At 37.8% G+C, this 15,858-nt stretch overlaps 1 protein-coding gene across 1 annotated transcript in view; it reads right to left on the bottom strand.

Moving 5' to 3' along the window:
• The window catches only part of si:ch211-288g17.3 (chromosomal protein D1), a 29,292-nt gene extending 14,364 nt beyond the window's left edge, over nt 1-14,928 (bottom strand). Inside the window, 3 exon segments of the mRNA XM_057355202.1 lie at nt 920-1,002; nt 4,587-4,633; nt 14,765-14,928. Of these exon segments, the coding sequence (XP_057211185.1) occupies nt 920-926 (7 nt within the window). The 5' untranslated portion in view covers nt 927-1,002; nt 4,587-4,633; nt 14,765-14,928.
• Between the last annotated feature and the right edge of the window lie 930 nt (nt 14,929-15,858).

Below are 15,858 nucleotides of genomic sequence, written 5' to 3'. Positions count from 1 at the left end.
CTTTACCAGCACGCATCATTGGGACAAAAGGTCACACGTTTGTCATGATCTTATTAATCCAGCCAGTAAAGGTGGCAGACATTTTTGGAAGTGAAGCATTTCCTACTTTCAAATTTCAAGCTCTTGAAAAAAAATGGTGTGCTTTATATTTCACATTTATATTCATAATGAAAGGTGAAAAGAAAAATGAACACTTTCATGTATAAACTTGATAAACAAATTTTAACTTTATAATTTCCATCTTCCATCACTCTTCTTTAACCAAAACCCCAAACTCCTTCCCATTAGCCTGTGTGTGTGTGTATTTGCCTTTGCCGATACCTTATTCAAAAAGCCAGTAAATGGCAGGTTGCTATGGGAACTCGCTGCTTGGCAACTTGCTGGCTTGGCGATGTGCCCATCGGTTGCCAGGGTAGTGTTTTCATCGGAAGCTAAGTGCCAGCTGTGTGCGTCTGGATGTGTAGCTACATACACGTCCATTTAATTCATCTGTGTTTTAAATTGTGTTCAAGTGACGCAGAAAAATGCATTTACAAAATCTGTGTATGCATTATTACTTGTCTTTCTGTTTCTTGAAGTCTTTTCGTAAAAAAAGACAGACTTAACTAGATCAAATAGATACAGATAAAACCCAAGAACACACCCTGATCCTATTTGACCACAAAATCAAAAGAAGAAAATGAAAGAAAATGAAGCACATTTTAGAATCTAATTTTTATAAGTAGGACTTTGTACATAATGACATCATTTTTATGGCACTTAAGCTCATTTGCTTGCCAAATTCTCATTACCATAATGCAAAAATGACTCATTATCATACTGAAATGCAAAAGAGAGATCAAATTTAAACCGAAGTAAAACGTCTAACCAACAGATATCAGGACCCGATTGAACAAAAAAGTGAGTTTGGATTCATTACCGTACATGCTGCAACTCTTCCGTCATTCCGCTCTTGGGGAAGAAATAACTCTGACAACTCCAAACTGCAGCTCCAGTGCGTTCCTGCCATCAGAAAGGACATTCAATACAAAAATGTATTTATTTCAAGACATACAGATCTTGGTTTATCAGTGTCGCATGACATTTTGTTGTCATTGTATATAACAGCTCTTCAACTAATGCAGATAGACGAAGCAGATTTTTGAACCAAGGCCCACGTCTGCTGATGAAAAGGTCTTCAGGTTAAGAGCTACACTTATGCTGAATTAATGAAACGCCCATATGCCACAGAAACATCATCTATTCCTACAACAATGAGAACGATCTCACACAACAAATTCGGTCTGAACAGCATAATAAACATTACAGAGTGTTTATGCTGTATGGAAAGATTAGTTATAAAATATGAACTGAATATGCAATATATAAAAAATGAAACGCATATCTGGGATGATTTAAACGACACGGGGACATTAAATCTTGAAGCGTTATGTTGCTTAATGTATTAAAACAATGACTAAAGAACCAATTTACATTTGCATTATCGTAAACACAATTAACTGTAACCACAGGGACAAAGTTTTATTAAAAAACCTGTTTATATAGCAACAGCTTTGAAGCTTAATGTACCAAGACAGCAATATATAAATCTATGTGCAGTGATATAAAAAAAGTCTGTGGATGAAAGGCAAGGAATTGAATTTCCATACTATACAATAAGTAGTCTCATACATTGTACACTTTAGTGTTTTTTTGTCATTGTGATGAGTGATGTGATGTGTTTAAAAACCTGAAGCCTTTCCAATTAATCTTACGTAAATTAATTTATAAGGTTTGTAAGGCTATTTTCAATTCACGCATACATTTTTTACTGTAGCGCTCAAAGAAACTGATTTTTACAAGCTCTGCTATACAATTCTGATGCATTGTGATGCAAAAAAATGGGGGGGAAATGGTAGTTGAAAATAATCGTTTTTAATGAAGATAAAATTGATCAGTTACAGCATCCCAAAAAATTGTATTTCCCTAACATATACAACAGGGTCCAAGAATCCTAAACCACTAGTGAAAACCTTCATTCATTTATTTTTCCCATACTCCTTCATTAAGCAGTATGGCAAAAACGTGAAAAACGGTCACAAATTATTTTTATTTATGAAATAAACAAGATTTTATGTAAGCGAATCGAATTCTTTGCTTATTTTGATGCAGTAACTTTTTAGGGTTTTTTTTACACCTTTTTAAATTCCAAAATCCTTTGTAATGATCAGGTTTAAATCTCAAGATTTTCAAAGTGGACCACCCCGCACATGGACATTTAAATCTAAAATCATAAAAAAAGGAATATCGGTTCAATTCAATGTTTGTCAAACACAAGTTTGTTCACAAATGTGAAACCCCCATTTTAAAACCTTCAAAATGATACACGCTTGGAAACCTCTTCTTTCTCGGACAAAAAGTTTCACAGGAGGTATAGCAGTTTTAAATCTGTCTTTCTCAATCTTTCCATCACGACACTGATCAATATAGCATCTGAACCTCCAGACTACATCATTACACAGCCTGAGAGGTGTGTGTGTGTGTGTGTGTTTTTCTCAAAACCGTCTCTCTACTGTGCAGAGATCATTTTTGAATCTGTACTGTGTTTTAGGATCATTGTAAACAGTTAAAGAAATAATTCATGATCTCTCGTAGTTTGAGTGCAAGTGATGTGTGTCACTGATGTGATTGACTTAGTGTGTTTGTGTGCGCGCGTGCGTGCGTGCTGGCAGCAGTCTGAGCAGTCTATGTGTCCTTGTGTTTGCACAATGCAGCAGATGGTGGAGAACTAAATCAATAAGAAACAAATGAATTCAGATCAATACTGAGTCTAGTGATGGATAAAAGGGGGTGAAGGAGTGACAGAGAAAGACAGAGCGAGAGAGAGAGAGTAATATGTCTTTTAAACATACTAATCCACTTCCATGTAAAGATCATTCAGACCAGAGGTGAGACAATATAACTTTCTGTTAGTAATACATAAAGATTTGATCAACCTTCATTCATGATTTACAGTCATTTATGGACTGCAAGTGGTATTTTACACTCTTATAAGAAGGTGCTTCACGACAACATAAAGAACCATTTTTGGATGATTGGTTGCATAAAGAACCTTTAAAGGGATACTCCACCAAAAAGTTTCATATAAGATTCTTTGTAGTGGGAAAAAAGTTCTTCAGATTATGAAAAAGTAAGAAAGAAATGGTTTGTATAAAAACCTTTGTGTAAATGGTGCTTTAAGGAACCAAAAATGGTTCTTCCTTGGCACCTTCCTTGATCTATGCACAAACCCACCTAACATTCCACATGGCAAGATGGCAAAACATATTCTTTATGTGGTACCACCAATAGAAGTTCACCATGGTAACCATACTTTAATTCAAAATGTCATACTACTAATTTCATCTACAACAACTCTAAAATCATACTCTTAAAAACGTACTGTAATAGGGATGGTATCAGATGGTGTAAATAGGTTTTCTATTTGCTATTGATATATTGCAAAAAAAAACTGAATTCAATTTATGGCATATGTTTTGTAATTACTCTTAAAATCAAATGCATGTCTGTCTCCTCCTCCATCACTTACACAAACCACACCAAAAAAATCTGTTTCAGCAGAATACCACAAAAATCATCAACATGATTTCAGCCTTTCTCATGTCAATACAGTCAGACATAGAAGACATACAGTATCTATAAGGCACGCATTGGTAAGTACATTAACATCAACCACGGTTACCATTTCCTTCATACAGCACTGGCTCGCATAAACTGCTATATTACTTTAGATATATCACTAACAATATTCCATGAGTAAACATTCATATTCAGTGTTTCCTGCATGTTGTTTAACATCTCAACAGCTCCAAACCCCAAAGTCACAGATTATGTCTCTTGTTGCATTCCTAGTCGCCATTCTCTTTCACTGTATAAAGATTTCCTTTTGTGTTCCATGCAAGAAAGTCATATGAGTTGGGAAGGATGCAAGTAAATGAAAAAAGCAATAAAGGAGGGAGAGTTTGAGATCTATAGTAATTGAACTATTCTGCAATCAACATTCTGTTAAATGGGTGACTCATGCAGTGGGAGAAAAGAGAGAGAGAGGCAGCAATGAAGGAAGGAGAAAGAAAGTTAAGAATTCACATGAAGTGATGGCAGATTCAGTAGTGGCCGGTGCGCTTAGAAATGTGTTAGAGCCTTGAACTTTATTAGACTTGAACTTCATTAATTTGCTGTTTTTGTCTCATTTCTGGCATTTTCAAGGCTCTGTGTATAAAGTATTGGGTCTATGTGCTGAATATTCATAAAGCTTTAGTTCAATTTACTGCAATTTACAATGTAGTGTACACTTGACCCTGACTGCTGTTATTAAGAGCCGTACAGAACATACAACAAATGTCTATATAATAAATGCATTCATATAAATTTATATGAAAACAAATATTAAGAAACTCCACAGTGTATAATATCCATTATCCAGCCTCGTTTAATGCTTTTTATAATTCAATATTGTACAAAACATAATGTTCATAACATTATTCAGAAAAATCGATTCATTCTGTGCATTTTCTCGACGTGACCATGCCCTTTCAAACATTACTTACATTTGTTATGCAACCACCATTTCTTCCATTAAAACAAGAACTCCAATCTGAAACGAAAGAAAAAAAAGGATGATATAAACTTCTGACTCATGAATCAATTTAAGGTCCATTATATCTGCATTCAAGCCATTCAGACGAAAATCTCGAAACATGTTCGAGCTTATCAGGCAAAGAACTTTACGCAAAAAATGTGAAAGCCTGTTTGTGAACTCCTCATTAAACTTGCTTTAAAAATATTTAAGTGGTCCTTGACATCTGGAGAGATGCTTAAAGTAAAAGATCACCTAAAGATTAAATCTTTCTAAAAAAATGATCATCAAAGCTTAAATCCAATATTTAGTTGCAAATAAAAAAATCATTTATTAAATAATCTCGTATTTTCTATAATTTTATATAAGTCATACGTTTGTGTTTTGTTGGCAATCGGGGTGTACGTTTATAATGTACAAAACACGAAGGGATTAATGTAATGATGTGTTGCTTGCTCGTGCTGTAGTTCCATCCCACTCTCCCCACTAGTCCCACCTCTAGCAGCTCGTGTTTTTCCGGAAATAATCGTACAGCTGTGTCTCTCTTTTATAAATTTGATCAAACTAAATACTCTTCAAAGATACGACGTATGCAATACTAAAGCAATAAGCCCCAAGAAGCAGTGGGTTACACTGTATTATAAAACGGTCAGTTCTGGTCCTTGATTCTGATTGGCTGAGCGGAGTTATAAGCCGTTATAAAATACCCCAATATATAACGGCTGACCGCACCACATAGCCTAAATATCATTTTATTTACTTTATTTTATGAAACCTTGCTAAGCATATGGAATAACCGTTTTATAAAAGCAATAAGCCCCGCGAAGAAGTGGGTTACAGTGCATTTTATAACAGCTACGGGGTTTTAGGCACTCCGCTTCGCGTCACAACGCCCTTAACTGTTATAAAATGCACTATAGGCACTCAAGATTAATATGAGTAGGGATGTGCGAGACTAATCGACTAGTCGTTTAAACGGTAAGCTCCTACTAGTCGACATTGAAAACAACAATCGATTACACGGAAAAATTACACTAAATGTTATCATTTAAATGACTTCCATTTTAATGTTTCGTTTAAAAAATGTTTAAATCACTTACTTTACTTTAGTCTTTAAAAGTGTATCAAGAACGAAATGTTTTAATTTTAGGTCAGATCTAGCATGCGTTTCAGAAATGATCACTTGAAAGACAAATTGTGGGGCTGTTTTGAAGGAGGAAAACGGGTAGGTTTTACGCAAACTATTTCATATCAAAGTGGCATAATAATAATTTCACTGGAGCCATGCGTAACCATACTGCATCGTGTTCTTTTTGGCATGATCCGGAAAATGCAGACGGAAGCGCGGAATGCAGGCATATAACAAAAAAGTAGATAAGGATCTAAAGCTACATACAGTTTATTAACAATTACTTAATAATAATTGTCAATATATTCATATTTAAAATGCATGAAAGACGGATTTAAGTTATTTGATGGCATAAGGAGCTGTAAATGCGGTGAATGCATCTTGAGCACACTCAATAAAACTGAGATGAGAATGTCTCAGCTTCTACATTCACAGAACTTTGAAATTTCTTTGAATATGTTTATCACAAAAAAGCACTTGAATAAACATGATCGCTTAGCACTGTTATCTGTGTGTCCTTGCAGAGTTTGCACAGATTCCTCAGACGGAGTTATTGTTCACAAACATTGAGCCAACTATCATCCGAGCATAACGCTTGCATTTCCTCAACAAGAACATTTAAAATAATATTAACATCATAATCACATGCGGACTCGAGTGTTTAGCCTATGTATGTTGTATAAATTAGCTAATTAGGGCAGTATGCTTTATTAGCGGCTTTTTCATTCGCTCTGCGCGAGATCAAATGTGTTCTGTACTTTTTGTCCATTGCTTTCTTGTTTACACACATGTTGCTCTTCTTTATAAATAATAAAAACATGATATAATGTAGGCTATCTTGTTGATATTCTATAGGCCTACCCTAATTATAACTTGTAGGCTACTTAAATTGAAAAAAATATTGCTTTTTTAATTATGTCGCAATCAACATCATTTAAATAAACAAATAATAAAACATTCTTTTTTAAGCTTTAATTAATTGTTGTTAAATATTTTAAGTTCCAGTCAGGGCCGGCTCATCAGAAAATGCAGAAATATTAATGATCATAACGTAAGGAAAGTGGAACACATATGCCTGTTTTAGCTACATTAAATATTGGATATGAACAGTTTGAATAATAGCCTACATTCTTTAGTCTTTAAAATGTATTAGATAGGATTTTTGGACCGCCTTCTGGGCCATTCTTAGTTTTAGGTCGACTACACGGTTACAAAACTTTCATTTAAACGACTGTCAAATTAGTCGTAGAGCACATCCCTAAATATGAGAATGGCAGAAACTGCCTGTGATACGCGATCTTTAATAAAATAATAGCGCCGTATAGCGTAGAAAGTATATCGGCTTTAACATCTCATTTTACAAAAAACTCTTCCTTTAAAATGCTTGCATTGAATTTCTACAAGTATCTCGCAGTTCCCTTGAGAATGTGTTTAGCCTCTCAGATCAATACAACTTTTGAGACTGCTTACACAAAATGAGTGTGAAACTTGGTTAACACATTCTAGTCACATAGCACAAAAGGGAAAGGCGAATCCTCTTTTTAATGTTACAAAAAAACTCAAGAACCAAATTGTAACAGACAGATGTGCAGCCCATTGAGAATGCAAACCACAAATCAAACACCACCAACCGTACCAGGCACTCGAATGAACAGATAACAGACACTCTCTGTTTCCGTTTCTCTCTCTCTCTCTCTCTCTCTCTCGCACACACACACTTGCATGTACTGCAGATGAACATACAGAATAATCTGCATGGGAATTCTCATACTGCATGCATGCATATAGAGGACAGAACTACCCGCCCTCTCTCACAGAAATACAGTCTGTCTCCTTGTCTCTCTCACACCCAACCCCCAGCACCTCAGGGTTTGAAATTCATGTGTGAAATAAATAGAGAGAGAGAGACAGACAGTCAGAGAGAGAGAGAACACCGGGGGTAAAGCAGAAGGCTGGCGAGGAAAAGAGAGAGGAACGGGGGGGAAGGGAAATCAAGCAGGAAGATACTGACACGTGAGGACAATGAGGAAAAAGAAAACTATAAAAAGGAAGAGAGATATCCAGTGAAAGGCGGGGTCTTGTCAGAGGTACGGCTTACACTGCGCTGGGGAATTCTCTGCATCAGCCTGGACGCATTCCAACACACACACACGGAAACATGCGGACACGTTCCAGAAAGCTTCAGATGTTAACCCTTACAACACAACTGTAATTTCATAATTACTACTTGTACAAAGAAGCGTATGTTCAGACAGACCACAGCCCCCTTCTTCCCCCCGGTCATAAAGTACAGCGTCGCACACAACACTATTGGGTCAAAATCTTCCCTACAGTTAAATGTCATTCGTTCAACAAATAACACCGTCAATGTCATGAGAAATCATACGCGGACATTATACACGATTACACTTTTCAGGAAAACCTTCTAAAGGAATGACTTTCAGGAAAGTGATCTCCGTATTTCGTTTAAAAATTTAGTTTTTCATAATTTCCATAATAAAAAATGAAATTAGACATCTGAGGTTTGGGCAGGACAGCGGCGATATATAGACGTTTCAGTGGCAACAACCTAAACAAACTTTACGTAGGCCTAACTTAACGTTCGGTAGACCTACACAAAGAATCAATAACTGAGTAGTTTTAAAGTAATTTCATAGAATTAACATACACTTATATTAGTATTAATTTACATGTCTATTTTATATCAAAGAAATGCCATTTTATAACCAAACAGACCGGAAGCATGAGCACCCGATGACATCGTCTATAGCCTACAAATGAATGATTCTCTGAAACAAAACAATTACTTTCATCATCATGTAATCTTACATTATATCATCCAGTATATAGTACAGTACTATTATTAAAACCAATGTCAAATAAAAGATGATTATTAATACTAAGAAATGTTTCTAAATGTGTGTCAGTTAAAAAAATGAAATATAATAAAAACATATTACATACTATTATTTACTCTTTTTGAATAACCCAAAACCATACAAAGCTAATTTCTTGTACTGTTGAAAGAGTCTTGCTAACTTATTTGGTGATAAAGATCCACGTATTCAAAAAAATCCAGTTTGTGTGCGAATTAGTGAGCACAGCGGTGTACTAATGTACGATGGATTAAAGCAGCAAACGTAAGTGCTAAAGCCATCTCAAAATGCTCACAGCAGGCACATTTCATCTTATAAAAGTTGTAAAATTCCTTCATCTTTGATTGTCAAACAGCTTGTTCTCTAAACAGCATGCATTTGTGAAAACTTAACTTGGAAACAAATAAGAAAACTGAGAAGCATCTGACGAAACAAAACTAAATGGAATGAAATGCAACCAAAACAATAAATATGCATTTCTTTTCTATTTTGATGCAAAACATCCATGTATGAACAAGATAAGATATAAATATTTGTATATGCTTCATTAAAAGTAACTTTATTTGGTCATTGTGTTTAATTGAGCATTTGCATCAAGTTAAATCTATTGTTAGTGCATCATTGGCACTCCGGTTTTAAATGATGGACAGATTATATAACAAGGCACCATTGCTACGTCCCCTCCCTTTATAGCAATCCTCCATTTCCCTAAGATGCATATTCAATGTTTTTCAAAAACGCTTCAGATCGAATTAGCGGGAACAATGAACCTGATACTTTAAACTGGTAAACAGTCTCTTTAATTTTCAGCCCATGTTTTCCAAATGCATTGTTTTCGGCTACTGACTGGAAATTGTATCATTCAGCTAATTGAGACATCTGGCTGAATCACACGCCGCTGTGAGTTTGTATTGAGCGTGTGTCTGAATAAAGAATTACGCACAAGCCTCCCAGCACAGCCCTGATGCGATGCGATGCGATGGGATGCGGGAACGGATGATACCTCAACACACGATGAAAAGAATAATTATGGCATCCTTAAGAAGATTAAAATGAGAGGTGATATGAAACATCCAAATTTTTAGTCAATTATGCCCAGACAGATCTTTTTGCGTTTTGCGATAAAACCTGCGTAACGTAATTAAATATACTGAGCTGAGAACAATTTTTATTAGCTGTAAGCATCGTTATCGTCGCCAAAATATTAAATACACAAACAGGCAAATGTCGTGTGGAACTGTGTAGAATGACGGGCGTTCAATTGCGCGAAAATCCGTTGGCAAAGATCCATGCCAATGTACAATTTCACCACCTCTGTGCAATAGCCAACCTCCTTCATTTTGGCACTGAACCACATGACCATCTGCTAATAGTAACTAATTCAAAACTGACAGCTTGCAGCCTATTCTCCACAATTACATAAACATCCTTTATACAGAAACAGATTTTTCCAATGCAAAAGACATCGGCTTTGTATACGGCATGATAACACCAATACACCTGTGCTCTCTTTGGCTTCCTTTCAAGTTTGGACAAGCACAGCAGATCTCAGCTGACACAGTTCCCCATAGCGTTTTGTTTTAATCTTTCTTGAGGAATTCATCTCGCCGCACGGTAGCGGAGCGCTACCGAGTTTAAAACGTATCCTGTGGCTACGTGCGAATTGAGACATCAAAGCATCAGCCGGTTTCTGACACTGACAGCGACATCTTTTGATGGCTCTACTTCATTTCTGCATCTCCAGAAATCAAACGGCATACATTCCTAAAGGAGCAATTCGGATAAAGTTCTGAGGAATGAGCCAAATGTAAACATCCAAGATTTTAGAGAATATAAATGTATCTCATAGATTCTTCCCTTTGCTATCGTATTCATCCAAAAAAACTGTTTTTTTCATCTCAACTAGTTTTTTCTCCTGCAGAACACAAAAGAAGATTATTTGAAAAACACTGGTAACAAAACAACATTGCCCCCCATTGACTTCCATGTATGGACACAAAACCACTCAAGACATTTCTCAAAATATCTTCTTCTGTGTTTCACAGGATAAAGAGTCATATAGGTTTTGAACAACATGAGAATTAATAAATCATGACAGAATTTATTGTCTTGTTTGAACTATCCCTTTTTAGAAATCATTAGCTGAAATTTTCTTTTAAACGTATTTTGGTATTGTGCCATACGGTCATAAAAGTCAGATAAACAGATGATGACATACATCTGAAATACTTGCATTTACATATTTGCATTTAGCAGATACTTACATCCAAAGCATTCCCTGGAATTCAAACCCGTGACATTGGCACTGCTACCGCACTGTTTACCAGATGAGCAACAGGACTATGCCAAACACACACTTATAAAGTTACAAAACATGTTATTTGAGTTTGCGGTACATTCTTTCTAAGCGGTGGGGGCATTTCCCATGGTATCAGGAAGTTTTCTCATGAGCACTTTCATCAGCATTCATCCATCTCTCTTTAAGAAGAAAATCCAACACAGTCCACCGACTGGGGATATCCGGAGGAGTATGCAATCCATTACAGCATGGTACAGTATGCGGTTGAATTTTATCCATTATGAATGAGAAATACATGAGATAGAGAGGAGGAGGGGGTGGAAGGAGAGATACAGGACAGTATGACAGAGGCGATGAGATGTAGAAATGTTCTCCAGTCTGATACACATGACGGACGGAACTGTGTTATTTCTGATTCAAATCATCAAACTAACTGTATTAATATACGCACCTGTCAACCAATAAAACGCAAATTATTTAAAAGTTTCACTATCATCTCCAGATTGAACAATTATAATCAGCAGATCTACCAAACACTCCTGCAGTCCGCCATTGTTCGAAAAACAGACTCAAACTCTTATGGATCGATGTTTGTTGAGTCATTCGTGATAGTCAAAAACCGCAGTGTTTAAACATTTCAGGGAAGCTCTGGACATGAATTTAAGTTCCTAAATGCGTTTTAAATCCAAAAACCAATGAGCTCCAAGATAAACAAACAGAAGTAAGATTGATGGAGTATCTGACCTCGATATTGGACCTGGAGAAGGTCGACTGTAATTTACACACTGTTCTGTTAAAGATAAACACTTCATCATGACCACTGCCTACGAACGATGAGTCTAAAACAAGGCTACATGGATTGCTACACTTGAAAAATGGAGTTTGTAAAGCTGCAATCCGTAACTTTTTTGGGTAAAAATAAGCAAAAGTTTAAATTGACTTAAAACTTGCCACAAAAAATGTTTAAAAAAAACTGTGTGCAAATAATTAAGCAAAATACACAAAAATTAAGTAAATCCTATAGTTGATTTTTTTCAGACAAGGGTAAGATTATAACAGGCATTGAAAATCTGTGCTGTCCAGGAACGATTTCGCAAATTCTTTTGCAAAATGTCAAATGTTTTACGTAATTTTATTTCAAAACACGTAAAGATACAACACAGAGGCAAAAGTTATGGATTGCAGCTTTGAAAAAAGCAGAACAACATCCTTACAGGGATATTTCCCCCTAAGAATTTAAATTCTGTCATCATTCGCTGTTGTTCGGTTACCAACATTCTTCGAAATATCTTTTGTGTTCTGCAGAAGAAAGAAGTCATACAGGTTTGAAATGACAAGAGGGTGAGTAAATGATGACAGAATTTATATTTTTTGGGTAACAATCCCTTTAAAATCTTCCTTTAAAAGCTTTTTATTTTGAAGTCTGCAGTTATTTAAGATGTACGCAAACTCAATTATACAGAAAATGAATATTGAACGCAATCAAAAGCTGGTACAATGACTGTATTTGCATGTACATCCTAAATAATAGAGCAAAGCACTTCTTCAGCCCCAGTTTCAAATATCCCCCTGATCACAAGTTGAGCTCCAATAACATAGTTACCACAGAAGCCTGGGTTATGTAACGTTACATAACAGACAGGCGGTATGAGTAATATTTCATAACACTAGGGACCCTGACACCCTGGCATAATCTCTCCTTTGCTCTTTTCTTTCGTCTGATGCTAAAATCAATTGCTTTATTTTCCGCCGAAGTCTCCTTGACGGCCATGGATGGCTCGATATCAAACGCGCGCGTCGATGAAAAGTGACCGCAAGCCGGTTTTCTCTGCCGCTCACCGTCTAGCGCTAGACCCAGACGCTTGCCTCATCTGAATTTCTGTATCAAAGAGTCTTTCAGTTCATCCGCCACCCTCTTCTCCTCTCGCCCAGTTTCTCTCCCTGCAGTCCCACTGGGTGCTAAAGGGGTCAGGCCGGGGTCATGGCACAGATGCACGGCAGGCACCAACGGGCCATGGCAAGCGACCAAATGCAGAAAGCGGACGGCCAAACCATTCTCAGTATGCTTTCCTGAACATATTGGATTTCATATTAACTGCAGATTAATGAATAACAACAACAAGCAATTTTTCCAATCAGATTTCATGAATACAGTTAAGGTATAATTTGTACACAGTGTATGATAAAATGACCATTATTTTTTACTCACCCAAAATTGTCAAATGTAATCAAAACTTGCTCTTTGCACTAATAATGACCGATTTATGCTATATCCTACTAACTATTTAACCATTGGTTTGTTATGTAATGCCTGATTTTTACAATTACAATCAATTCCTAATCAGTAAATAATGCAGTCCCACCCTAAATTTCCACTGAATATTTTGTTTCTCCAGGAAACACAGTAAAATTGGTGCCCAAACTGCCCAATGAGGTTTCACATTAATGAAATACATACAGTTATGCATGTTTTATACAGATATTTTACTATTCAATTCTATTCTATTCTGAATAGAATAGAATAGAACAGAATAGAATCGAATACAGATATTTTACAATTAGAATAGAATAGAATTAAAATACATAAGTTTCTAATAAAAAATGCAGTGCAACTGACATTGCACACAAAACACACTTATTCTCACTATAACCTGTTCATAGACACACACACAAACAAACACAAACATTACACCTACCAGCTTCAGGTAGCATGATATAAACCACGGATACTCCCTCTATAATGCAGAGAGATACGAGAAACAAAAAACCTCACAAAAATCCAGAATGAGGCAGAAATAGAAAGCAACAGTCCGCAAAGACATAAAAATCACGACACGCAGGCGGACACAGACACCTCTGTTATTCAACCTGCAAGAGGATTTGTCTATCGTGCATTTGAAAACCAGCGTCTCTGACTGAATGCCTCAACACACAGTACTTACTCACACGTGCCATATTACCAGCTAAGTCGCTCTCCGCCGTTTACTGGTCCGAGCAGTCGCAGAAAAACAGTAAAACGATCAATGACTTCTAAATCAAGGACCCAGTGTTTTTGCCAATTTATAACTGTGGCACACATACGCACAGGCATGAGATTTGCGTCTATTGTCTCCGAGCTAGCAGACAACCGGATGGATGGACGATTGTGGGGGTTCCCGGATGGAGGGATGACGGACGGAGGAAGTTGGGGGCATGCGTGGGGGCATACTGGATTGGAACGCAAGAAGCACGGGCGACCCCCACAATTCCAAGCGCAGTTTACCCTCCTGCATGTTCAAGCACGCATGGAGACCTACACACACACCCACTTAAACACACACAGACGTACGCCGACACACAAAATTGCACATGCGTACATGCAATCGCATCTAACGGAAACGTACACAACACACTGGTACAGCATTTGCACAACGGCACCAGCGTTAAACACGTTACTTTGAGACATTAACAGATAGTAGTCCGTTCTTGATGTACATCCATTTAAATTCAATCTTACGCATGATACCTAAACACATCATATCGCGAAAACCATCCCTGCAAAATAAAAAACATTCCAGAGGGAATTATGGATGTGAAAGACAACATTAAGGAGGCGAGAAAAAAAAGAATAACTAAAAACTGAAAAGAATTTGAAAGCAAGGAGAGAACGATACAGAGAGGTAAAAATCAAATATTAGCGTACAAAGCATGAATTTCATGAAAAAGAGTAAAAAGTGAATGAGAAACTGCGTATATGTGCTGTATGAGGAGAGCGAGAAGAAAAGTTTAAAGTGAAAATAATAACGTGAAAAACAACAGTTACGGAGGAAAAGAACGAGACAGTTAAAGCAGAAAGACGGGAATACCAGTCAAACGTTCTCCTCCGTTTCCCGCGATTTCGACGACCTCATCTGTCGTCCTCTCATTCCTCCGGGTCTCCTGTCCGCTATCCCAGCAGCAGTCACTTCTCAGCGTTTCCTCCCAAACCACGTTTTCCTCTTCATTCTTTTAAGACCCGTCCCATCAACCCATTTCCTACGGTTCAGCGCTCCGGACTGCTTTCCGCCCTCCTCGCGCCTGTGTCACTTTGAATCGCTGAGATTTGGGGATAAGGGCTGGAAAATCAGTCACCAACGTTAAGAGAGCGGATGGTAACCAGACGCTAAGACAAGTAGGAAAGTGAGCCGCTTTTAGGGGCCTGGGTTTTTAAGTGAGGCACGAGCAGGGGGGAACTGTAGAAGGGCTGCGCGTGTTTCTCCGTCCAGCAGGGAGGCACGCGGACGAAGCTGCCAGAGGAGAGCCGGAGATCTGCAGGCTCGGCAGAGAGCCGGAGAGAGAAAGAGAGGTAGGCGGTGAAGGCGCATGTGTACGCCAGCGACCGCATGAGGAGATGGGAGGGGAAAGGGAACGACAGATAGAGAAAGAAGGCTGGGGGGTCACGGGAGGAGGAGTGAGCCGTAGAGGAGCGTTCAGGGGAGGGGGCCGGAATACATTTTCTTGCCTCTGCTCTCGTCTCCTAGCATTCGATTTCCTTTGCTTGTGTTGTTCAATCCCACCTTCTGAACTCTGGGGCGAATATCTCTTGCTTGGAAAAAAGGAACGTGTTTCCGTTGTCGGTCTCCCGGCCTGCGTCTTGCCGTCTCTGGGTCATTTTCTCCACATGCACTTGAACTTCAAATCCTGTCTGCCAGCCCCTCCCCCACGACCTCAGTGACACGCTCTCCTTCGCTCTTTCTTACAGAGGCTTGAAATTGTGCTTGCGGGCTGTAAGTGAGAGTTGGGGGGGTGGCGAGAGGGACATAAAGGGAGACAGACGTGGGGGAAGGGGAGGTTTACATGTGCGTGTGTGTGCGTGCGTCAGGCAGGGAGAGAAGAGAGGAAATAAAGCAGCATGCACATACATGTGCTCAGTGGTTTTACTTTTACATATTAGTTTTTGATTCTTCAAATCAAAGCATAT

Source organism: Triplophysa rosa, linkage group LG16, assembly GCF_024868665.1.
Source record: "Triplophysa rosa linkage group LG16, Trosa_1v2, whole genome shotgun sequence".
In the NCBI taxonomy this organism is placed as follows: domain Eukaryota; kingdom Metazoa; phylum Chordata; class Actinopteri; order Cypriniformes; family Nemacheilidae; genus Triplophysa; species Triplophysa rosa.
The sequence above is the reverse complement of the archived record's forward strand: the minus strand, read 5'-3'. Positions and strand labels throughout refer to the sequence as shown.